General features: G+C 40.2%; 1 protein-coding gene and 1 long non-coding RNA gene across 9 annotated transcripts in view; one reads left to right on the top strand and one right to left on the bottom strand.

The window, feature by feature from the left end:
- Positions 1-26,009, top strand: part of AUTS2 (activator of transcription and developmental regulator AUTS2) — a 1,744,602-nt gene that overhangs the window by 1,675,789 nt on the left and 42,804 nt on the right. For 4 of the 7 annotated variants that reach the window (XM_068268551.1, XM_068268554.1, XM_068268555.1 and 1 more), the window contains 6 exons: positions 11,940-12,408; positions 13,762-14,003; positions 14,979-15,226; positions 17,166-17,210; positions 20,865-20,960; positions 24,504-24,575. In XM_068268551.1, coding sequence (XP_068124652.1) covers positions 11,940-12,408; positions 13,762-14,003; positions 14,979-15,226; positions 17,166-17,210; positions 20,865-20,960; positions 24,504-24,575 — 1,172 coding nt within the window. The remainder of the gene's footprint in view (positions 1-11,939; positions 12,409-13,761; positions 14,004-14,978; positions 15,227-17,165; positions 17,211-20,864; positions 20,961-24,503; positions 24,576-26,009) is intronic. The other 3 variants (XM_068268553.1, XM_068268556.1, XM_068268552.1) reach the window with 2 other exon arrangements.
- On the bottom strand, positions 15,401-23,998 carry LOC137546281 (uncharacterized). Of its 2 annotated transcripts, none has more exons than XR_011026218.1 (3): positions 23,857-23,998; positions 20,863-20,955; positions 15,401-15,559 (listed from the first exon to the last, which is right to left on the bottom strand). It is a non-coding gene; the product is annotated as an uncharacterized lncRNA (long non-coding RNA). The 2 variants fall into 2 exon arrangements; XR_011026219.1 differs by having other exon boundaries at positions 20,617-20,955.

Consider the following 26,009-nt stretch of genomic DNA (forward strand, 5'->3'; position numbering starts at 1 on the left):
CAGCCTTGCTTCTTCGGAGGCCTGCGTGCATGGTAATAAACTAACCTTGACACTAATATTGTTACAAAAACACAGGCATTAGCCACAAATATATATATCTACAGACATGGATTAGATCCATTGCAGTTCTTACAAACTTTTCATGTGTTCCCATAGTCCTAACTCCAATCTTACTACAGTGTCCTTAAAGAGACTATAAAGCTAAAATTATACATTACATGGATCCCCTTTTGGTAAAAAGTTATAATGCCTTGCCTTTGGCTTTCAGATCTTCTCTCTAGCCCCGGAAGCAAGCTCTTCCCTTCCATGCGAGCCGAGTGCTGTGACATTTCCGTGGCACTCGGTATTTCTGATATACAAACAAACACAGAACATTTATATCTTGCTTTTCTCATGGTGGACTCAAAGCGCCAGAGCTGCAGCCACTAGGACGCGCTCTATAGGCAGTAGCAGTGTTAGGGAGTCTTGCCCAAGGTCTCCTACTGAATAGGTGCTGGATTACTGAACAGGAGGAGCCGAGATTTAAACCCTGGTCTCCTGTGTCAGAGGCAGAGCCCTTAACCAGTACACTATCCAGACAACATACCATGAACTAGAGAATGCAATGGTGTTTGGCTGCAAGGAAGAAGGATTATGTTCCAGAAGCACTAGCTTCTTGGGTTTGGGGTAAAATTTGAAAGCTAAAGACCTGGCAAGTTGATGTAACTTTTTACCAGAAGAAGATCTATGCAATGTACAGTAGAGTCCCAATTATCCGTAACTCAACTAACCAGCTGTCTAAACCACAAATCACCAGCAGTACTCTCAGTGGTGAAGGCCAACTTCTTAGGCTGTGTGTGGGCTCTGCTGTGCTTAAAGACTGAGTTCCATTGCTCTCCCATGGTTAATATACTTTCAATTACTATATTTTACATTTAATACAGAGTTCATGGTATGTTTATAGAGTGGCATATAGTAGAACAGTGTTCTCCCGAGGCTCTTTTAGCCGGGTGCTCCACCCAGCTAGAATTGGGGACCACCCGGCTGTCATCGGCTCACCTCCTCACCTCCTCCTATGCTGTAAGCAGAGTTGCCCTGCATTTTCATCTCGTCCCACCCGGCTGCTTTTTCATGCCACCCGGCTACTATTTCATGCCACCCGGATAACTGAGACTCTATTATATAATTTTAGCTTTATAGGCTAAAACCTCTAGTGGGGAGGAAGAGGAAGTTAGATATGTATGGTCCAGATCCTTAGAGACCACCGTTCCAGTGCAGCTTCCCTCATCATTTTCCGCCTGCGGTTTCGGTGGCAAACAAGCGGACTGGTCATGTGTGAGTACGTTCGGTGCATGTCCAGTAGAATGAAGCTGCTTGTGTACAGCCTTTTTCCATCATGGAGGTGCTGCCCAGTCTACTGGGCATAGCTGGACCTTACCAGTGTATGCCAAGCCCAGATATGCTTTCGGCCCGAATAAACCTATTCAACTAAGAAAATGTAGGCAAATGTAGACAGAAACCTTTGCTCACAATGCGAGCTGTAGAAGGATATGATAAACCTCTGGGCTAGCTTTTTTTACTAGTCACTTCAGGTGTCTTCTAAAATTAGTAAACTAGGGCCTCCATAACAAATAAAAACAAATGCATATGCCAGGAAATAGGAAGAGACTGTCTGACAGCCCACCCCCCCCCCCCCCCCCAAAAAAAAAAGAAAAAGAAAACCAGCTCTACCAAAGCTGGCTGCATAATCCAGAACAATAAACACCGGCTACATTATAAGATTCTGCTCAGATTTCTTTTTTGTTAGGGTTTTGCAAGTCCAGCAGCTTCATAATTCAGTATCCTCCGCCACTGCGCAGGCCATAGCACTAATATGAATGATTTCCAGAAAGAGCCGGTTGAATTATGAATGAGGTTTGATTCTGCACTGTGGTATCCTGTGACCTGATCTAGCACAGTATTTTGTTCAGTCTGTTCTTCTATGTCTCCTTTCTTTTATTGCTCACTGACTTAAGCTGAAAAGCCGCTGAACCGCATGCTTTTAATACACCGACTTCATAGAGATGCTATATTGGAAACATCCGTCCTGTCACATATTATCAGTGCTTAAAAGTTTATTAAATGATTAGAGGCCATATGACTGTCAATTTTAATGCATGTTTACCAACACAGCTGATCTGGAGGAGCACATTTTCTCTGCAAATTAAATTCCAAATGAACAAGGAATTTGAAGAGGCGCATATTGTTCAAACCCTTTATTAACATTAAATGTCAGCATATTAATTTCTGTGCCTTGAGCCTGTATGTTGGGAAGGCTGCCAGCCTATTTAATACAAGAAGTCTGCTTTAATAAACACTTACAGTACAGTTACTGCTCAAAACAAAGTGCTTATGAATTGCACAGCTGACAGCAAATTATGCTTGTTAAATGGATAGTTTAAGGAATAATAGAAACCTTATCTGTGCGAAAATGAACAAGATTCACCGATGGTCTCTAGCGGAATACACATTAAACCGCGGAGGCTTTCTGCTTTTTTCAGTATTGATTATATGAAGTTTTCGTACTTATGAGAATGGCAGGAAATTCAGAAAGATTGAATAGCGCTGTATCCACAATTTCCGATCGAACATTGTTTACCCTGTTTATTAAGAATGATATATGCAAGTCATGCGCTGCAGAGTACACAACTGTACGTGTTCAACAGTTTTTTCCATGGATGATGACATTTCTCAGGCATTTGAAATTAAGGTTCAGTATTCTTCATAAAGGGGGTCTCTGTGCACAAAATAAAACATGAACTAGAAAGAAAATGATAAACTCTCTCTGTTTGCCATTGACTTTGGTTCGCCCTTTTAGTTATCTGAAAGGGTTTCTGCCCCTGGTGTTATGGCCAAAGCGGTGACAAATCCTCTGATAAAGGTGGCCACACATCAGGCAACTTGGCGGCCGATCAACCATCCGATTGAATTATTATAATCAGAATCGGAGAAAAAATGGTGCTGCTAAGTGCAAGCCCAATCGACAATGCAACCAATTTTTTGGCTGAAATTGGTCGTATATATATCGGTCGGACATGCTACAAAATGTTGGACCATTGTGGTCAATTGGGTGCACAGCGCTAATGGCAAGCGATATCAGGACGAGCGATAAACGCGACAAGTGATGTTCCCCTAATGTATAAATGTGTGTACAAGTGTGCATTCATACATTTCCTGTTTTGTGTTGCAGTTCCTGTGTGTCTTCTGAATCCGTCGCTCTTCCATTAGCCCCATACACACCGCCAGCACACAGCACGCCGGTGTGTGATGTCACACGCCAAGCTGGGAGCTAGTATGCGGCTAATAGAAGAGCGGTAGAAGACGGACGGTTACTGTGACACATGACAGGCAATGTAAAAAATGCACACTTACAGCACATGTATACATTGGGGAACAGCGGTGATGCGGCGGGCTTGGACGATTCATGCTGAAATTGATCGGGGATACGCCTGCGGGGTATGGGCAACCGACAGATCTCTCTCTAATCAGATTCGATTAGAAGGAGATTTGTCTCTTTGTTGAATCTGCCCATCATCGCTAGATGTATGGCCACCTTTACTCTTGAAGTAATTAAGTATTGAAAGATAATAGGCTTCCATTGACATGGTCATTATTAATACCATGTTGCAAAGGGAGGAGCATCAAGAAAACTAAAGCCCATCTAAAATTTGAAAAAGGCAAATTCTAGTCTTCAAAAAGTACTGTATATATACAGTAAATAGTGCACAGAACTGAAGTGCTGGACAGAATGCATACTGCATGTGTCAAATGAGCTTGGAACTGCTTACAGATGCTGGGCAGGTCACTAAGGCTGATTACATGAATCTCTGAGTAGGAGGGACAACAGATAGTAGAAAGCATGTGTCTATATGAGTAGATGGGTCTTTGTGCTTCACTGGAAGTGGTAAGCAGTTTTCAGACCTGAACTCAAGGGGTAAGGAGGAAAATAATAGGCTTGCACTCGGATGAGGTGATCCAGCAGGCCAAATCTCTCTGCGATGCATCTCGGCTACCATACAAATGCTAGATTCTTGCCAGAGACGGCCCCTGGTGACCTCAATCAAGAACGATCTAGCATGTGTATAAAGCCATGTACACATGTACAAGGTCTGTCTTCTGGCAGGGAGCGGGACCCTATCCCTCTGATGACGGTGTGGAGCTGAAGCTGTACAGGAATGTCACTAGCTTGAAATTCTGTTGCTATGATTCTTAACGGAGGAGGTCGTCATTGGCCGCCTTGGCTAAGTTTAATATAGCGTTAGTACAAGGCTTCACACTGATGAAGTGCATGACTGATAAGTGCTTACTGCAAGAAATACACCTGCAGGCCTGTCTGCCCCTTTGTTCTCCTGGCAAATATCCAAGGTTGTCAGTAAGGAGGAGCTAAAAGGTTGTGTTACTTACATAATCCCACCTGTTTTTATATATTACTCAATAGACCACTGCTGATCACTGGTGACAGTTTTGGCACAAGGTGCTGGCAATCTGAATTTCCACAATTCTATGTATGATTATTATAGCGAGAAAAGTTACGTTTTTGGCAGTAGTTCTGCTTTAATATATTGCAGGATTTCTATCAGCTTTAACAAAGAAATGTTTTGCTATTGCTTATATTTTAGAGCAGAAAGGAAGTTTTGCGTTCAGGTCCGCTTTAAACATTGATGTTATTTGCTTCTACTGGTGCAACTTAGCTTTAAGTACTGTTGGTTTGCCAGTATTCCTAAGTTGCTCTACAGTAAGCTTTCATTACTGTGTTTTGATTATTGTATAGTGTGCAATGTCTGTCTAATTTTACATTTATCAACATTACATTTCATCTACTTCTCAGCTGCCCATGCTGCCGTTCTGTGGAGATCTTTCTGAACTATGTCGCTATCCTGCCAAGGTTTTAAAATGCTTCATAATTTTACATCATCAGCTATTATAAGTAATTATGAAGACTGCAGGAAGCATAGTACTACAGTACATTAATTGTAATGTCACAGGAAAGCTTGTTCTCCGTTTCTGGCAAGTATGCAGCTTCACATTGACTTGCAAGATAATTGCATGTTCTGTCAAGGCAGCACACAGGCCCCCTCAAACACACAGATATGAAGACACCATTGTTGTTGCATAACGACAGAAGATTATGTAGTTGGGGAGGGGGGAAATCACATATTTTTGAACAGGGTTATCATTACCATATTTTCTTTTTATGGAGATTAGAAAAACTGACATATTAAATCCCCAGAGACTCCACTTATGCACAGACTACACTCATTTCCAAAGCCCTGGAGTCTTAATTAAAGCTAGGATATGTATTTCATTATTCTTTACCTGTGTAAGCAGATTTAGAACGTACCTATTGGGACTGTGAGAATGGAGCTTTGGGAACACAACGGCTTCTGCTCATATTAGGTTTTTGACGGCCTCTTAATATTTGCAGTTATTTGATGGAAGGAATCTGTTTTTTTATTCTTTGAAGCAATGCAATTTTCATTTTCTCACAAGTGAATCTATTCTGTTTGTTAGGCATCTGTTTTATGCTGTAAATCCTTTATGGTGTGCGGCTTAATGATATGAGCTGTAGAAACACCACTTGCATGACAATCACCAAGAGTGTCAGATTTTTTTCCCCTTTCTGTTGATGATGTAGATTTAGTTTTGTTTTAGATATTCCAAGTGAGATCCCCTATTGTGCCGTCTTTTAATGATGGAACAGTATGCCAGAGAAAGAGAAGCGTTATATTGTGAAATGCCTCCTCCTACTTTACAAGTAAATAATATTTGCTAGCTGTCAAGTATTATGAGCCAGAAGGCACAGTATAGTCTATTATATATTTCTTGGAATGTTCTTTCTAAAGTGCTAAAATTACAAGTAGCTGTAAAATGTTGTCAAGCCCTGTCTTTCTGAAGTTTAGTTATTATTCTACATTTTTGATTCATGCCAGCTACAGCACTTGTAATCTGCACAAACAGGAAAGTGGCAAATGCAAAGCATGGTAAAGGTATTTTCAGACACTGAATTATATGTTTGTATTATTATACAATTATATTTGTCATCCATTATATTTGTGGCCAGTTTGAGCAATTATCCAATGGGCGGCACTGTAACATTGTAGATAGCATTCTTTGCCTTGCAGTGCTGGGTTCCCTGGCTCAAATCTGGATCATAACGCTATCTGCTAGGAGTTTGGATCTTCTCCCCTGTTTTCATGGTTGCCCTCGCACACCTCAAAAACATAAAGATAAGTTCATTAATTTGTCACTACTGACAAAGCTGACCTTAGCCTGCAATGAGGATATATGATTATGCTAGGAATATGATAGCTCCTCTGCTGGGCAGTGGCATGACTATGTACTCTGTAAAGCACCTGCAGAAGGTGTCAGTGCTATATAAATACACAATAATAACAATAATGTCTTTATGAGCCTTGTTTGTCCTTTTAGACTGTGGTTGGTTGAAAGGTGATGCATCGTAGGAGACATCACATGCTCACTCCAACCTGAATTATCACAAATACCTTCTGTTTTAAGAAGACAAACTTTTGTTTTGCTTAATATTTTAGTAAGGGCTCTTTCACACTAGGAGCTGATCTGAGCGTTTTGACGTATCGCTCCTACTTTGCTTTAAGAAAGGTAGCATGAAAGTCTATTTGACTTTCATGTTAACTTTCACATTAGATGAAGCATTCCAGAGCATTCAGTTACAACGCATCTGGGAGCTTCGTAACGTCCAGCCGTGGCGTTTTCCCGTCGGGTAAATTGGAACTACCACCACTCCACCAAAACTTCCCGGCGTCATGCTGCAGGCCAATAACACGTGCAGGAAATCGGCTCCTGCACGTGTTCTGTGATGTGAAAGAGCCCTTGGAGGGCTTTTTGGTCCTTTGTAGCCCCTTACACATTTCAATGAGATCTGGTCCACCATGAGCTTGCTGGGTAGTCTGTAACTCTCGTTGTTTGAAAAGATTAGTGATCTTCTGAGTTGGATTTTGCGAGATATTTTCTGTTTCTCCCTCAGCTAGAGGTCACTGTTGTTTCTTCCATCTCCTGCCCATGGGATTGAGCTTACAGTTTTAGCTGAGTTGAGTTTCATGTTGACCCTTCATTCTTATAGCTGAATGTCTGTACCAGCACTAAAATCATACATCCAAAAATGTCTACCACAATATTGGAATATTTCAGATTTTGAAGTGCTTTCTCGCTTAATTATGATCTTTGGAAACATGCCCGGTTGTTTAAGATTGCCATTTACTTATTATCGTGATATGTTACATTATGATTATCTTATTGCACTTATGTAGTGAGCCTGAATAAAAATAAATAATAGGAAACAAGAGCCTTAAGTTACTAGCCTTCGATAGGTGGTCATAAGGCAATATTGTTTTTCTGTCATCCTCATTGATATATGAAGGCTAATAGTCCAGTAGTCTAATTTACAATAAAATGGAGGAAATAAAATTGTTATAATCCATACAAATATGATATTATTCCCCAGCCTATGTGATATAAGGGTTGCTCAAGAAGAAGAAAATTAACATGTTATCCAGCAATCAGTCCAGTTCCATCTGTCGTTTTTCAGTGCGTATTAGAGAATGAAATTGGATTTGGAATTGGTTGCTTTGTGAAACAATTTTGCATTTTCTTTTTTTTTTAATCATTTCTTTTTACTGCTTTAATGGTTCAGACTTATAAAGGCTTATTTGCTTTATTTAAGATAGTGCTAAGAGCAGAGCTAATGTGCACAGGGCAATAGCCTACAGCACCCAAGCTGATTTCAGTTTAATCTTCTATAAATAAGAGATGGTTTCTGGTTAGTTGCTATGGGTTACTCAGTATTCCCGTTTTCCTTATTGCGTAGGTCTGACTGTTTTATCAGCAATTTACTTGTTTGCAACTTTTTTTTTCTTTTGCAGGATGGAGGTTTAAATCAATGGTTTCCCTCTGTAATAATAGGAAGGGAAATGAACTGAATTGCAATTACAATTATGTTGATTAAAGTCATGTTAACTGCTCTTTACTGCTGCTGCGCAATTTCTATGCACTATCTTTGTGATTGATTAGACGGCACTTGAATCACCTTTATGAAAGCGTACAGCACTTGTTATTATGTTCATGCTGCAATTAGACCCACAAGGAAAATGCTTGTGAGATTGGCGAATTTCCTAAATGTAATAAAACAAGCGATTGGCAAGATTGCCTTCTTACACATCTTGGATAAAAATGTGCTCTTTTTTCAGCTTCAGATTCATCAGTGTGATGCTGGATTCATATTACAGCCTTCATGGCTTGTAAATATCATTATGTCATTGGAAATATTGAGAGAACTTCTCGATTGTAGTAAATCAGTGCTATAACTCTTGCTGTAGCACAGTCTCAGTATTTTTTTATTAATATTTCGTATCTTGTACGTGGCTATTTGATTTCATTGTGCAGTGTCACTAATGTTGTTTCAACATGCTAGACAAACTACATATTTAAAACCTGTTGAGTTTGGCTTTGAAAATTGCTTTTTAGCATATAAATGTTTTCTTTAATCTTAACATGTAAGTAAACCACACTGGAATTCTTTATGACCAAATCCCACTTTTTTGCCAAGTATGGTGTAAGGTTGAAGACACATAATGGGTTGCAAGTCTAGAGTTGTCAGAATGTGTGGGCCAAGAAGGAATCTTGGCTGTAGACATAAGCTGCTGGCACAGTACAGGTGTGGGCTAAAGGTGCGTACACACACACTACAAAAGGAAACGACGGGTCCGCCGGACCCTCCCGCTGGGCGGTCTTTAGCCGACAGTATGCGCGTGTGTACGCGCTGTCGGTGGACTGATGAGGCTGTTTCTGAACGATCTACACGCATACTGTCAGCTAAAGACCGCCCAGCGGGAGGGTCCGGTGGACCCGTCGTTTCCTTTTGTAGTGCGTGTGTACGCACTTTAATAAAACAGGATTGTCTAGAGACTTCACTGTGTGTCATTTGGAACAATAGTGGCGGTCTTTGCATATCTAAGTCCACTGAAAGATTGTACTAAAACAGTGCATACGCATCAGCACCATGCATATTATTATTATTATTATTATTATTTAGTATTTATATAGTGCTGACATATTACGCAGCGCTGTACGGTATATATATATATATATATATTGTCTTGTCATTAACTGTCCCTCAAAGGAGCTCACAATCTAATCCCTACCATTGCCATATATCTATATTATGTAGTGTAAGTACTGTAGTCTAGGGCCAATTTTTTTTTAGTGGGAGCCAATTAACTTATCTGTATGTTTTTGGAATGTGGGAGAAAACCAGAGTGCCCGGAGGAAACCCACGCAGACACAGAGAGAACATACAAACTCTTTGCAGATAGTGCCCTGGCTGGGATTCGAACCAGGGACCCAGCGCTGCAAGGCGAGAGAGCTAACCACTACGCCACCGTGCTGCCCACATACGGAGAACAGTGTTTTCTTGTGCATACAATCATAGTTGAAATGTGTCATGCTAGTTTATCTTTGAAGGCCATAATTTAAATGATTGGATTGTCATGTCTGTGACTAATTGAATCTGTCAACATTAACATATTATCATATCATAATATATCATTGACCGTTCATCATCTTCATTTGAAAGTGTTCTGCTCATGGCCTTTGTTGTTAGTACAAGTATGCTTAGAACTACTTATAAGGTCATCATGAGCACCATCCATCATCATCATTTTCAGGTCACTGATCCTATTACGGGTCCTGAGGTTAGCAAGGTGACAGGCTAGAACAGAGTTTCCATAGCCTGGCTTGGGACTGAAGCTCCCTTGGAGCATTGCAAGCCATACCCAAGCCAGTGGGGACATAAAATCCCTCCGGAGTGTTCTTAGTCTGCCTCTGGGCCTTGGTTCAAATCAACATGTCTAGAAAAACTCTAGGGGCATTCTCCCAGGTGACAAATGTGCAGCATGGCCTCACCACCTCAGCTTGCTCCTTTTAAGCACATGAAACAACAACAACTTGATCTTGCTCCACTTAATGGTGTGCCTTTAAATTTGTAAAACGTACATTTCATGATTAGGATTAAAAAAAAAAAGTGAAATGCTTGTTAGACTGAATTACTGTATGTGTTTTTTTTTAATTACTGATATGGGGGTTTGAGTCGAAAAAAATTCTTTGGTGACAGTAATGCCTTTTTTATCTACTTTTTAGCAAAAATGTACTGCTTTATCTTCAAGTTTAAAGATTTAATAGCTATGAACGAAGTTGTGTTCATTTTGCACCCAGTAATGTCCATAAATGGATGCATTAGCTTAATTTTCACATACATTTTGCATTATCAATTTATTCATAAAACTTAATGGTCCCCTCTCATACATGTGTAAGGGACTAGCTTATATAACAATACGAACAATAACAATAAAAATATGAATAATTTCTGTGCATGCTTATAACTAGACTGAGAGCAACACCAAGGCCATAAACCAGACAAACAAAATGGAAAATGTAGAAGATTAGCATGCTAGAAATCAGCATTATCAGATAAGCACTCTCACTCCGCCTAATGTATATAGAGCTCTTCAGAGACGGTTCCTTACACATTGGCCTAAAATGTGCAAGTGTTAAACTAAATTGACCACATATGTGATGATAATTTATTATGTGCAACTCACTAGAAGTCTTTTGAGTTCTTCTGCAGGGCTATGTCTTCATCAGCTACTTTGATAGCAGTCTGGCTACTTTCTTGTTGATGGCAGCTTTTTTCTTGTGTTTGTTGCAGTCTGGCTCCTATCCCCTTTTGCTAGGAGGGTTCTTGCCATCTTGTTTACAGTCTTGTTTGTTGAGAATGTTTAAACTCTTTGACCTCTTGTGTTCAGCTAACTTCCTGCTGCTGGCTCCACTTCTGTTTATTTACTCAGAGAGGGCTTGTCTGGGCTCCTACTAGGGATGGTCGGAATGCCAATTTTCGATTCCGCGGTAAATCCGCATTCCGTGATGTACTAATTACCGATTCCGTTTTCCACTACCAATTTCCACATTCCAATGCGGAATTTCCGCCGGTAATCGCGGAAATTCCGCCCGAATTTAACATCGATTTTCTCAAAAACTATAAGGTCTTTTTGAAAAAAATTTTTTTGCATCTTGTTCAGAAGACTGTTTAATAAACCCTGAAAATTTGGTGTTTCTAGGACTTACGGGGGCTTTGCTATTAACCGCTAAAGTCGGCTGATTTTTACTGTAATGTAAAATGCAGAAAATAGGCAACCGCCAAATTAGCGGTTAATAGCAAAGCCCCCATAAGTCCTAGAAACACCAAATTTTCAGGGTTTATTAAACTGAATCCTGTGAACAAGATGCAAAAAAAAAGTTTTCAAAAAGACCTTATAGTTTTTGAGAAAATCGATGTTAAAGTCGGGTGGAATTTCAGCGATTTCCGGTGGAAATTTCTGCGATTTCCGGCGGAAATCCGCCTACGGCACTTGCATTACCAATTTCCGCATTCCGATGCAAAAATGCAATTTCCGATCGGAATTTCGGAAATTGCATTTCCACGAAATCCGAATGAGCATCCCTAGCTCCTACTGGACGCTGTTGCCAAGAACACTCTCTACGAGGCTTTAGCGACTTGCACATAGATAGACTCTAGAAGGAGAATATAAAAAATCTTTCTTGTGCCATGTTCAAGTAAACAGTAAAAGGGAAAAATAATTTTCATTATTAACATTTGTTCTTTTAAGCACCACAAGCAGTAGCATGTAGATATATTTGGGTGTAGGTAGTAGGTAGTAAGCCCTTTTCTAAACCACTGTTGCTTTTACTGAGGTTTGCTATTATCAATGTTAGCTTTAAATGCAGTATTACATTTATTACATATGCATACTTACATGCATTGTGTGTGTTATTTGCACTGTTGTGGCATCTATAAGAATGGGAAATAAATTTGCGTTTTTCTTTTCCTGCAGATGCCGAGCTGGGTGTCAGCTTACTTACAACAAATGGCAGCAAAGATGCTTCAGTTCCAACGGTTCCAAAAGTCTCAGGACTAGAGAGAAGTCAAGAGAAAAGTCAAGACTGCACACAGGAGCTGCAGTTTGACACAGTGGTGTGTAAGGAACTCTGCCTACCACCCTTGCCTGCAGTCCAACAAGAAATAGAGGCACAACCCTGCCTGTCTTCTCCTGGTCCAATTCTAATTGCCCTTTCAGAGACACCAACACCAACACAGCAGGAGTCTCCTCAGCTTTCTCATGCTCAAGTAGAGCAAGAAGCACCTCCACAACCCCAAGTACAGCTGCCACCAAAGGCCCAGCCACTTCCTCAACCACCTATCCATCCAAGCCCTCCAGTAATTCAAACACGGCCTCCTTCCCAGTCATTGTCCCAGACCTTGTGTAACTATAACAGCAGAAGCTTAAGTGTCAACAGCTTAAGGTAAGCTTAGTGCTTGTTTTCATAAACATAAATGTAGCTCGGCTATTTATTCCATTTATCATTAGTGCTTTAGTGTGTTAAGGGTTAACGCCAAATGTTTAAATTAGAATGGTGCAAACAAACTTCTATCTGTCGGTATCTGTGTAAGGGATTGCCTTTTTCCTCTGTACTATTTCGTTTTAATTTGAACCCTAGTGGTGAGTGGAAGAAAAAGTGGGCAACAAGAATTCAAATCTGTCAGAGATCCTAAACATTTCTCAATCTAGAGAAAGAGATGTTTATACTGCTGTGACTGCCCTTGTTGGGGAGGTCCACTCTACTTTCTTTCAGGGGAGGAAATGAAGATACTTCCCTAGACAACAATAAAAAACCCTGAAAGTCTTTTTCATGCTTTTCCAAAAGGGAATTAATGAATGTTAGTACAAGCGTGCCTAGGATACTGTTATAAAAGGCTGAAATCACTAAATGCAATAATTTAGCACCTCTTTTTTTCAATGCAAGCGTAAGCAAACCTTGCTCTTTATCATGCTATTGCTTTTTTGCAGTATGGGTTTGCTTTACTGACATAAGGGCATATTTACTAAACTGTGGTAAAGCTGAGGGAGCGCACAGCAATTTTGTCATTTTTTTTGTTCACAAGGTAGTGCACATTGTGCAATTATTGCAACTTGTGTTACCTAGGTAACACCAGTCTGTTGAAGGAATGTGCAATACGCAAGTAGCATAATGCAAGTTCCGTCATGCTAATTGTGCAAAGTGGGCTGCCTTGTCAACTTAAGTTGCTGCAAAATTGTTGTGCGCTCCCTGCGCACAGCAACTTTACCGGAGTTTACTGAATATGCATGCCCTTTTGTCAGACAGAAATCTGTTGGGTAGATAGACTGCATTGCTTTTCAAAGTCCAACAGAGGTCTATCAGTAGTACGGAATGCACTGCAGAAATACCTTATTTGCATGACAATGAAATATATTTTTGCTAGCAGTAAGCCAATTCTCAAGAGAAAGTTGAAATTAGAATTTACATTGTTTGCTATGATTTGTGGATCCTCAGGATACTTTGAGGAAGCTTCTAAAGCAGACAAAAGTATCTGAGAGTTATCAAGTGAACGTTGGTGACAGGTTTCTCTTAGAATTCAATCTAAAAAAATAAAAAAAAATATGTTTTCAATAAAAAGCCATTAAGCATTTAAGTAGAGGGACTCTCACACTTGTTCCTAAAATTAAAATGGAGACATGACTACTGGTATATATTAAAAAATAGGACTTCACAAAACTTTTCTTTAAGGTTATGTTTTATGTTGTGCTTTGAAGACTTGTTGCACTAATTGATGTGTACGTACTTTTCTTTTTACAGCAGCAGCAGAAGCAGCACTCCAGCCAAAAGTCAAGTGCCACCATCTCATCCGTCAGCTTCTCCGTATCCTCTATCTTTACAAAGCCACAGTCCTTTACATAGCTTCACACCCACCCTCCAACCTCCGCCTCACCAGCACCACCCAAATATGTTTGCCCCACCTGCTGCTTTACCTCCTCCACCACCATTGACTTCAGGGACACTTTCAGTTCCAGGACACCCAGCTAACAGCACTTACTCAGGTACGGCTGCCTATCTAAAAGGAAATGCTGACATTATAATATGGCTTTGTTTCTTAATACTGTACACTTATTTTAGCTTCAAAGTTTTTTATTAGAGTTTCACAGTAGAACAAGTATCTTGGGCATAATAACAGTAAATAACACAGAACTGAGCATTGAAGAATTATAAATACAGAGTAAATTGCGGAAGGAAAGAATCACTATAGGATCTTTCGAATGATTTACATAAAATACATTCAGCTGATTAACAACCATACATGGTCTCCAAGCTGGAGTTAGAAGTTTTTTTTTAAAATAAGGAATAAACACCCAAACTCCCCATCTTGAGGATCCATTGTGTTCATACCTTGAGGAAGGGAGGGATAGTGTCATTATACATAGCTGCAATCTCTTCATTGAATTGCATTAACTGCCAAATGAAGTCGACTATAACTTTACTATGGCTTCAGCCATCGAGTAGCAATTTGCCTGATATTATGAGAGGTATACTTCAAGGATTGGGGTTTATAACCAAGAAGCGATATCTTGTGGTCTTTAAACATCCTATATTGGAGTATGTTATTTATATGCGAGCAAATTTTGGTCCAGAAATCTTCCACTATGGAAAAGGACCACCATATATGAAGTAGGCTTCCTGTAGAGGAATAGCCTCTAAAGCAGAGTGGGTAATTCAAGATGTCCTTCTTATTTTTATCTTATGAAGTCTTTCTAGGACTTTATAGGTCCTATGCAGTAACTGTAAAGTAACTTCCATATGAGAAGCCTTAAGACTTCCCCTAGAAAGAGTCTCAAAGCAATCAGACCAGTCTTCAAAATCCAAACATCTGTTCAAGTGTTTTCCCCACTGTTTAACAAAATTATTGCTATGGGGTTTTGGCTGTAAACGTCTCTTAAACTGTTTTTGCTGTAAGTCACTTTGTCTTTCTTAAAAATTATAACAAAAGCTGAAATTCTTTTTTGTGTTATATTTTGCAGAACAAGACCTTCTCAGACAAGAACTGAACACACGTTTTTTGGCTTCACAGAGTGCAGATCGAGGAGCATCATTAGGCCCACCACCATACCTAAGGACAGAGTTCCACCAGCACCAGCATCAGCACCAGCACCAGCACACGCATCAACACACACACCAGCACACCTTCACACCTTTTCCGCACGCCATCCCTCCAACTGCCATCATGCCGACTCCAGCACCACCCATGGTGCGTACCCCAGGCAGAAATGTGAGGATAAGTAGAACACAACTCTATTATTTTCAGTATGATTAGTGCCCAACATGGGTATAGCATAAGTACATTAATTGTAACATAATGTAACAAAATTTTGGTTTTTCTCCCATTACCTTTTGTCAAGTATTAAAATGCGGCAAGTTTTAAAAAATGTGGCACAAACAACAGTAACAACTTAACAAAAGTGTATTTTCGGTTCAGGTGACATGGCTTCCTTGTATGCTTGTATATGCTATGATAACCTATTCCAGTTAAGGAACGTTCTGTTTCAAAACACTCTCTGCTGTAATTTTTCGCGAGTTTCCAAGTGAGAAATATTTGCTTTTCCTGTGAAAACAGATTATTGTTAGTATCCTTATTTATAAATCACCAACATATTATGCAGCAATCAGTGATCAGTCTACAACTTCAAGTCTTCTCGCATCACTCTAAAAAGAGTTAATCAGGAAATGTTAAAACTATTTTTCATTATATTGATTTGCAAGAACTGTTGTGTGAACAAAGACATAAAAAACTGCAACCAGTCATCAGATGCTGCCACTAGTCAGTAGCTGATAGATAAATAAAATCAGTTCACATAAAAAGTTGCTCTATAAGGAGATGATAGAAACAACAGATTTTTATGGGCATTATTTATCAAACACTTCTGGAAGCTGAACTGGAAATTTGTAGTAGATTTATAATACAAATAAATCGGCAGGGAAAGCGATTGCTTAGGATTGATGTTACTTTGAACAGTTCTAAGAGATTTAGATATCATATATTTATCATTTTTCTCTGATATTTATGATGGGTGTTTAATCTGTACTGTAATCTGAAGATGAAAGTCAATAAATCTGTTACATTTTTTTCTATTCATTAAAGTCAAACTCCAACCAAAACATATAGTTTAGTTTTGAATAGTGTGGTAACCAGTTAGAAGCTATGCTACCTGTGTTCTCATTAAAAGACCACTACAGTATTAAAAACAATTGTGAAATATAAAATACATGTTCATGTATACACATAAAATATACATTGAACTCGATGGACGTATGTCTTTTTTCAACCAAAATAACTATGTAACTATGTAACATTTGTCCCATAGTAAAATGCACTATAAATTACTTTTTTTTCCTATGTCACTGTCCCTTACAGTATGTTGTATTTATCTGATAGTTGTGACAGGTGTTGGACTAATCCAATTCCTCATGGGGATTCTCTGGAATTTCAGATTGGTTACCGTATATCTATGAACTTTAATTTTCACCAGAAGTAATATGTAAGGTCTGGCAACTTTAGCTGTATTCTCTTTTCTGTATTCATTCAGACATTTGTAACCGACTATTTGATCATTTGCTCAAAAAATGCACTTTTAATGGTTGGTTTTACTAGAAAAAAACAACCATTATGGGTGTTCTTAATAACTAATTACCAGATCCTCAGTTTGCTGGTACCTGTAGAATTCTGGACAGAAGACTTCAAACTTCTCTCTCTATAAATATATATAAATAACAACCAGGCTGTGTTTGAACAACGCCAGTAAACCGGCAATAAAGAGATGCTCATTTCTGAATGCAAACCTATATTTCCTTACAAGGCATCTCACGGGTGAATGCAGCAGTCTCACTGCAGCATTATAATGTTATAGTGGGGAAATGTATTTATAGGGTCATCTTTTATCATAAAAATAAAATACAAGGCAACCGTAAAAATGTCTTTGTGTGCACAACATTCAGCGCAGAGTTTTATTTATCTCATAAAACCATCAGGATGAAATGATAATAGATTCGCTATTTACTTGGTGTAGGTTAAACAGCGTGCTTGTTCAGAAAGCACTTTATAGGGGCCTGCCATTTGTGCATTTGGTCATTAAACAGTGTGATAAAATCATGATCTTTATAGATACTTTACAGAGACGTCGTAATAACCATTTGCTTTGATCCCTTTGCAGTTTGACAAATACCCTACAAAAGTTGACCCCTTCTACCGCCACAGTGTGAGTCTTATAGTACTGTGTTAAAATGTTGGCTTATCTCTGTCTGTAGCATGCCGCAAACATCACCCCACAATAACCTGCCAAGATTTCAATGCTTTTCCTAATCATCCGAGCCTTGGCAATATATAAGCTTCATTCATGTGATTCATTTCTTCTGGAGACGCACTATCCTGTTTTTAATCAAAATTTGTCAGCGCTCATAAACTGTACAAGGAGCCTCACTGTGAGAAAGATGACATACATACCGCCTGAACTTGCTCCCACTGGGAGAATAATGATCAGCCAGGAATTTTAAATAGGGATTTCATGGGTGTTATAAAACTTACAAGATGAAATCTAAGTTACTCACATCCAAATCAAATGATCGCTGCTGCGCAGGGAAAGTCTATAATCCGACAAAGTATTTAGATTTGTTAAAGCTTTGCAGAACTTGTGTGATGCATTGCCTATATCTGGTGCGCAGCATATGAAGGATAAATAAAGATGCAATGTGTAACTACGTGGCTCGGGGTTAGTAATAAAGAAAGTTTATAGCCTGAGTTTCTGAGTTATTCCCTCTATCTTCAAAGAGAGAATGTAAAAAAGGAGAAAAAAAACCAATACCATATATCACCATGGATAGAATGACTTTTGGACACCCAAATTGTGGGTGTAAAGTGGGGGGCGGCCTAATCGCAGGAAATATATGGTGGGTGATGTGTGCGGGGGCTCCATATGCAGAGTGAGCTGTGGAGCGTGCTGCAGTATTTGTAGCTACCTGTCATTGATCCGGCTTGCCTCCTCTACTGTCCCCAGCAGCTTTCCGTACTGGCCACTAGAGCTCCAGGCTCACCGCGGTCACATGACAGTGAGCCTTGAGCTCTAGTGGGCATTTCAGAAGCTGCACAATACATTAGAGGAAGCGAACTGGAGCAAGGACAGGTAGCTATACATGTTAAAGCATGCTTGTATGCCCACTTTGCTCCCGTCGGAACCTAAAAATCAGAGCTCTGTATATGGATGACAGTGGCACATTGGGGTGGTACATTAGGAATATAGGAAATATTCTGTCCATGGAATCCCCAGACATAACTGTTGGGTACACATATGGTAGTGGGATTCTGCTTAGTAAGATATCATTCTGTTATGTCTCGGCAGATAGATGCATAGGCTTCACTATTCTTCTTTCTGAAAGTGGAAGGTGTGAGAGTGATCTCCTGTCAGCATATAATAGCGATTGCAAAATAAAATCCATGTGGGGATCTTTATGGCTCGAAGTCAGTGGTGATGAGAGAGGCCGGGTTTCTTGGATATATTCAGTGATTCTGCTATTGTCTGTTCTGACAATTGAATTGGGTGTCATAAGATGAATGTCTATACCCATGTTTAATCTATGAGGTAGTTGATATACTTAGCAGTAACTGCTCATTAAGATATTAATAACATTCAAATAACAGAATCAGTATATGTCTCACTGCTACCAGCGGCAGTATTTGCTCTTTACCATGTATAAGTGACTTCTCCTGTTTCAGTGGTCAATATTTTAGTAAGAGAGAATACACTGCCAGAGGACAAGTCTTCCTCTTTTGCCTCACGGCACCTGTTTCTGCATAAACATAACATACTGTATGCTGACAGATGTTGGGAGGAAAGCATCTGTTCATCTGACAAATATATTCCTGTCGTCCTTGTAATGTGCCACCAAATCAAGATCCTGACTTTGCCTCACGGCACAAACACTTCTAGTGGCTTGGCGAGGGCACATACATTTCTGTTTTATTCTATTTTGCACATCCTTTTTTGTGTTTTGTTTGAATGTCCAAACGATGAAACCCTTAAGAAAGCAGTGAGATTGATGAAATGAATAATGCTGTATATGAAAACACACTCTTTTGAATATCTTTATTAACCCTTTCGGGACCGGCCGCCTAACCCCCCTTCAGGACCAGGCATTTTTGCAGAGGGGGGGGGGGGGCGTTTGGGGGGGTCAGGCAGCCGGATCCCTGCAGGCTCCAGCGACGAGCTGCAGTGGATCCCTCCGCTCCGGCCAGCATCTCAGCTCCTACTGCCGCTCAGTTCCAGGTCATCAAGCCGGGACCCGGTGCTGACGTCAGAAGGAGCAGAAATGCCGGCAAGAGCAGTGGGGGGCGCCGATCGTCGCGGGAACGGCAGGGAGGTGAGTGGATCCTCTTCTTTCCCCCCTTCCGCCGCAGCTGTCAAATTGATTACTACGATCCGACGGCGATCGTAGTGATAACGTGATCAGCAGCCATATGCAATGGCTGCTGATCACTGAGGGGAGATGCCAGCTGTCATATGACAGCTTAATCTCCCCTCTCCTGTGCGCACGATCACGTCGGGACGGTTCGTTAGCGCGGACGTTGAATCAACGTCCAGTCAGAACGGTAGCACCACCTGCTGGACGTTGATTCAACGTACTTGGTCCCCAAAAGGTTAATACCTCATGTCAACTAGTAAGTCAACTATGCCAGTCTAGACGGTCTGCAGAATATATTTTTTATGTTGGGTTAGTGGGATCTTTATATGATATAGCTGCACATCTTGTAGCAGAAAATGTAATGTAAAGCGCTGCGGAAGATGTTGGCGCTATATGAATACTAAATAATAATAATACATGGTCTAGAATGACTGTTTCATCCAGAGCACCCCCTAGCATATATCATCCAAGAATCTAGCATGTGTTCAGGTGTCTCGCAACATCACCTAAGAGATCTGCCTAAAATAGGCCTTAATCCATTCAGCATTCATATCATAACATAGATTTAGTGAGGAAACATACACAACTGTGCTATAAACACAGAATAGCTTATAATACTGGGCTATAAAAATAGAATATTTTATAATGCTGCGCTATAAAAACAGAATGACTTTCTTTATTGCTTCTGTGATAAAAGCATGCCACGTACTTAAATAGTGGTTCAGTGTTCCACTCATTTGAAAGTAGAAAAATACATTTGTATTCAGAGTAATTAATAGTTACCATTATAGATCCATACTAGGAAATAAAGCAACGGTGAACTTAATATGCAGTATCTGCTTTGTTATATAGAGTGATTATAGCATAACCGGTAGATGTATACCTCCCATTGTTTCTTGCGAATAAGGCTGCCTATTAAATGGCTAATAGATTAGCATTATCAGTGACAATATAAGCAGCAAAGCAGGCTAATGAAGTCATAATTGTGCATATTCTTTAATTTCTTACACTACACCATTAAACCTTTTAACAAAGTAATTGAGTTTTAATGGAGTGAAATCCTGGCACTCTTAAAGCTTCATTTTTAATTAGCTTGCTATTTCCCTTGGACTTATTTGGCTTAACATCCCTCCTGCTTTTGATGTACTCTAAATTCTGAAACCACTTAGGCATTCAATCCAATTTAATAATTCATAATTAGAAAATCACCTTTTATTTTGGAAGAAAGGGATTCATCAAGGGTATCGTTTCTGTGCTAATTAATGTTGAACGCCCTTAAAGTTCTCCACATTAAGCCAGATTCCCTGGCTTGACAGTAGGAGCCGCTTATTCAACTTGCATCATTGTCTGCTTTTGGCTTTGCACTTGTGCTGTAGTTCTGTGTTGTGTTGTGTGATTCATTTTTACTAGCTACAGTATATCCGGCATTCTTTTGACATAGGTTTTATTTCTTACAGTTATTTCATTCTTATCCTCCGGCTGTGTCTGGTATCCCTCCCATGATTCCTCCCACTGGTCCCTTTGGATCACTCCAAGGAGCATTTCAACCTAAGGTAAGAACATATTGCATTATGGAAGTACAGAAAAAAACACACATTTTTGTCCAGAGATATTTTGGGGCACATGCTATCAGTGACCGTTCTTGAAGGACAACTGAATTGACTGGCTGACATATTTATTTCCTTTTAAACAATACTAGTTGCCTGGCAGTCCTGCTGATCTTTCAGACATCAGTAGTATCTGAATCACAGACCTAAAACAAGCCTGCAGCTTATCTAATTAGACTTTAGTTAAGGGGCCTATACACTAACGATTTTCCCGCCGATATACAGCAGATTCGATCACTATAATCGAATCTGCTGTGAAATCGTCGCACAAACGCTGACAGAACGATCGATTTCCATCCGAAATCAATTGTTCCCGTCGATCCATCCATGCGGAAGATTTTGCTCGATCGCCGACGGGTCGGGAGTGCGTCGATAGCGGCGTTCGAATGCCCGACGATCTATGCTAGTGGCAATACATTACCTGCTCCGGCCGGTGCGACTCCCCCGGTCTCCGCTGTCTTCTTCTCCGCGCTGGTCTCCGGGTCCGGCTAGCTTGGCTTCACTGAACTTCCTGTCAGAAAGTTTAAACAGTAGAGCGCCCTCTACTGTTTAAACTTCCCCCAGCAGGAAGTTCAGTGAAGCAGCCAGCCGGACCCGGAGACCAGCGCGGAGAAGAAGACAGAGGAGACCGGGGGACATGCGCCGGCCGGAGCAGGTAATGTATGCGGGGGGGGGGGGGGGGCAGGGGGCAGCGGCAGCTCCACAGATTGTGATCGGTTTCATGCTGAAATCGATTCACGATCTGTTTGCAGTAAAGGCAGCCATACGATCCCTCTCTGATCAGATTCGATCAGAGGGGGATCTATCTGTTGGTCGATCTGATGGCAAATCGACCAGTGTATGGCTACCTTTAGAGAGATTTGATCTACATGCTTTTTCAGTGTTTGTATCTAGAGGCAGAGGATCAGCAGGACAGCCAGGCAATCTGCATTGTTTAAAAAATAAAGAAATATGGCAGCCTTCACATCCCTCTCACTTCAGTCCTTTAAAGGGACTTTAAAGTGAACCAAATGTACCCTGGTTAACTTACCTAGGACATCTTCTAGCCCACGGTATCCATTCTGGTTCTTTGCCATCATTCTGTTCCGATTCCTGCGCCAACTGTGCCTCTCCGAAAAGCTGCATGTCCTGCCGTGCACCTGGCTGAATGCATTGCCATGCGTTGGTGAACTGCACATGCACCAAACCCTCACAGCCATGGGAGTGCAATAGAGGAGGCGTGCAGCCGGGGGCACACATGCGCAGTTGCCAGTGACTGGCTGAGTGGGCCAGGTTTATGAGGGGCACAGCTGCAGAACGGAGCAGCACAGAACGGTGGCACCCTTTCAGTCCGTAGGTATTTATGCAACAATCAGTAGACTGCATAGGGTGCCAGTCCAGCTTTACAAATAAAGAGCTGTGAATTGGGGCTCATTGATAAGTGCAAGGGCCCCATTCACACTGCAATGAATGTTGTTTCAGATTTGTTTGTTTACAGATTGCATGGACAGTCTTCCTTCTGAGTGTTGATAGCTGAGGCCATGGCTATGCATGTGAAAGCAGAGCAGAAAAATATATCCAGCTGCAGTGTATTCTGACCCTAACAGAAGTCACAGGGAAACGCATGGAAATGTATCTAATATGTGTGTGCAGAAAAGCTACCAAATGTGTGAATTTTCACATTGTGGTGTAAACATTCCCTTATGGACATCCATTGACTTACTCATTCTAGTTACATCCATAATTCTTCTTGTCAGTAAGCCTTTAAATGTATGAGAATCTTGTTTGGTTTTCTTGTTAATGTTGAAATATGTGTGATTTATGGACACATAGTATATGCCCTTACTTTTACAGGTATATACTGTACATTATATATTGTACATATTTAACTTTAAAGAGGAACTTTAACCAATAACTTAAAATAACTTCATTCCAATCTGTAGCCAATGCCCCCTTTCCCACAGGAAATCTTTACCTTTTCTCAAATAAATCAGGGGGGGGGGGGGGGGGGGCGGCTGATATTGTGGTGAAACCCCTCCCACAGTTTGATGTCATGACCATTGTCTTGCCAGTTTGCTGTCTGTGAACCTCATTGCATTGTGGGAAATAATGGCTTTTTCCAACTGCCAAGCAAGCAATATCTCCCTCTGTGCATAGAGCTCTCAGTAAACAAACATTCCGTGCAGATCACCTGGCAGAACTAAAAATGTCACCACCAGTGATACATTTCCGAATGTAAATCAGAGAGAGGAAAGATTTTACTATGGGCAAACACTGACTAAATAATCTATATATGAATATTGTAAAAAATAAACAATTGTATTCCATATTTTATTTTCACTACAGTTTCTCTTTAAGTCCGTTTGGTAAAATTGTTTACAGAAATTCTTGTGACTTTTGTGTACAGTCTTGTAGGGATAACATATTTTTCTTAGATGGATATTTACTAGCTGTAGTCCATCCATAAGCCAATTATTTTTTTTTACTACGAACAGCTGGGCATGTGACAGCTTAAGCGTACCTTCTTTTAGCAAACATACTTCTCTCTTTGTGTTACCATTGCCTGTGACAAGGAGGTGGCTCGGAAAGAACAATCTCTATGTGCAATCTAATACAGTGCTGACCCAAGGTCATCGTAACTGACTTAACCTGCTTACGTGATGGGATATTTAAAGTCAATGTGCACTCTTAATGGTTTGTGAATGTAATAGCAGCCTGTTAGCTAGATGGTCAGAGTTCATCATAAATTATGTATGACCGGTGGAAGGTATGGTTTCCGTCTTTATCCTGAAGTGTAAATGTGCAAAGCTGCTGCTGTTTGTGTACACCTAATGATACATTAAACTACCTACAGTGTACTCACTTGGCGGCTATTGTTGAATGATGTTGTGTAAAAAGAGTGCAGCTCCATTTTACAAAAGGAATTGCTGTGATAGCCAAGTTAAACATCTTCACATAGCTGAGCTTGCAGCCTAGCAGTAATTGGAAATACAGGGAGGGCAGCTTCAGAGCTGAGCAGTTAAACTGATAAGTTTGTGGTAGTGCTGGAGCATCCGTGTGTAATTTCATCCAGGTTAGAGATGGGAGCTTTTCTCATTATCACTGTCCCTTGGGGAATATTGTCTAAGACACTCAGCCTATTGACACTTGAAATAAAGAATTGTACAATGACATTGGCGTACAACCTGTGGAATGGTAATACTAACCTACGGTATGGTCCGCTATTAAGAAGACTAAGGCTTTCAGTTACAACGTAAAGGTTGACAAAAGGGTGAACACTGTAAAGATTCATGTTAATATAGCTCCTCATTCCCTCTGCCAGAACCGATGATGTTGAGCTTCACTTATCAAGGAAAGTCACAGGCCATTAGGCCTGAGCTGCCTGAAAATGAAAAAGAAACTGCCAGGCAGAGGGCTTGTCAAATACAAAGCTAAAGAGATACGAAGTAGCACAGGGAAGAAAACTATTTTGTCATGTTCAATTAATTTCACATGTTGTCTCTTTCTCAGACTTCCAATCCTATTGATGTTGCAGCCAGACCTGGAACTGTCCCACACACTCTGTTGCAGAAGGACCCAAGGGTAAGTGTAAGGGAGAGAGACTCAGTCCTCAGTGTCACCATTATGTCAACATCTTTCTAGCCCTCCTGGAAGTGATAAATGTCCTTGTCACAAAGATCTAATCAGCCTTACACCTTGCGCTTTCCATAGACTTTGTCTCCATTTTCTTGCTTAAGGGACGTGTTCCATATTATCTTGATTTTCAAGCTGAAGTCTTCCTTGATCATTTTTAATGTCATTCTATCATTATTGTTGTCGTTCAGTGCACAACCTTATGCTAGTGTGGCTTGCAAAACTCACCAGGGTTTCCTGTGGGCTGTCTGACACAATTCACTGTTCAAAGGACAAGCTTCCCATTATATTTAGAACTTATGAGTTAGGATAGGAATGGAAATGATTAACTCAGCAATGGTGAGAGGGACCGGATTCAAATTACTAAAGAGCTATTTAGGATTATGGAAAGTGCAAAGTGTGTGCTTTTTTGAAATGTAAAATGTCCTCTAGATAATTATCACTCGCTTATGATGATACTTTGCACGTACAATATGCATATCAGGTATATATTTAAGGTGCAGCTGTTGGATTTATACAGCACAGGGACCACCTTGTAACTACAAGAAAATGTGCTAGAATATCGGTTGCCAGGGTCAAGTAAAAGATACTCCTCCCTGCTAATCTTATCCTGATGATTTAAATTAGTGCCACATGGAATGGATGCAAAAAATAGTACATGAGTAGTTCCTAAAAAAAAAAAATGCACAGAACAGTTCAGTGAGAATGATCATTAGGGTCTATTCACTAATTGCCAGTAAAATGTACGGTATGTGTTCAGATAGCACACATAAATTTTGCTGGATGTTAGGCAAACTACGTAACACTCGTTATGTTCAGTAGTTTAGCTAGCTTGTGTTATACACACAACGCATGTGTTGCTTGTGTACTGTGCACCACACAAATAGTATTATTCCCTTATACAATAATGAAAGGCGTGTAACACAAACTTAGTAAAGTATGTTATGCAGTTTGTCTAACACTTGGTAAAATGTATGTGTGCCATCACATAAATTGTGAATAGACCCTACTGAACAATTTTAGCTACAATGGTTTCTTTTCCCTGTAGGCCAGTGGACTAGCTAAGTATCAAAGTAAACAAACTTTCTATAATGCCCAAACAATAGAAGACAATAGGCAACCAAACACACTGATGGGTTAATGGTCCCTATGAAGAAGAACTATACTGAAAAGGTCCCCAAACATCTAGCGAGGATCTGATGCCTAATACTGGGAATACACCATGAGTTTTTTCAGCAGATAGATGGATCAACACATAATTTCCTCCAGGTCCGATCTGATTTTGATCATTTTTCTGAACTCATTTTTTCATAGAAGTAAATGGAAATCGTTTAGAAAAACGATCAAACAGTATATCTGCCCCCCCAAAAAACATTGTGTATC

The sequence above is a fragment of the Hyperolius riggenbachi genome, chromosome 2, assembly GCF_040937935.1.
Source record: "Hyperolius riggenbachi isolate aHypRig1 chromosome 2, aHypRig1.pri, whole genome shotgun sequence".
NCBI lineage: Eukaryota > Metazoa > Chordata > Amphibia > Anura > Hyperoliidae > Hyperolius > Hyperolius riggenbachi.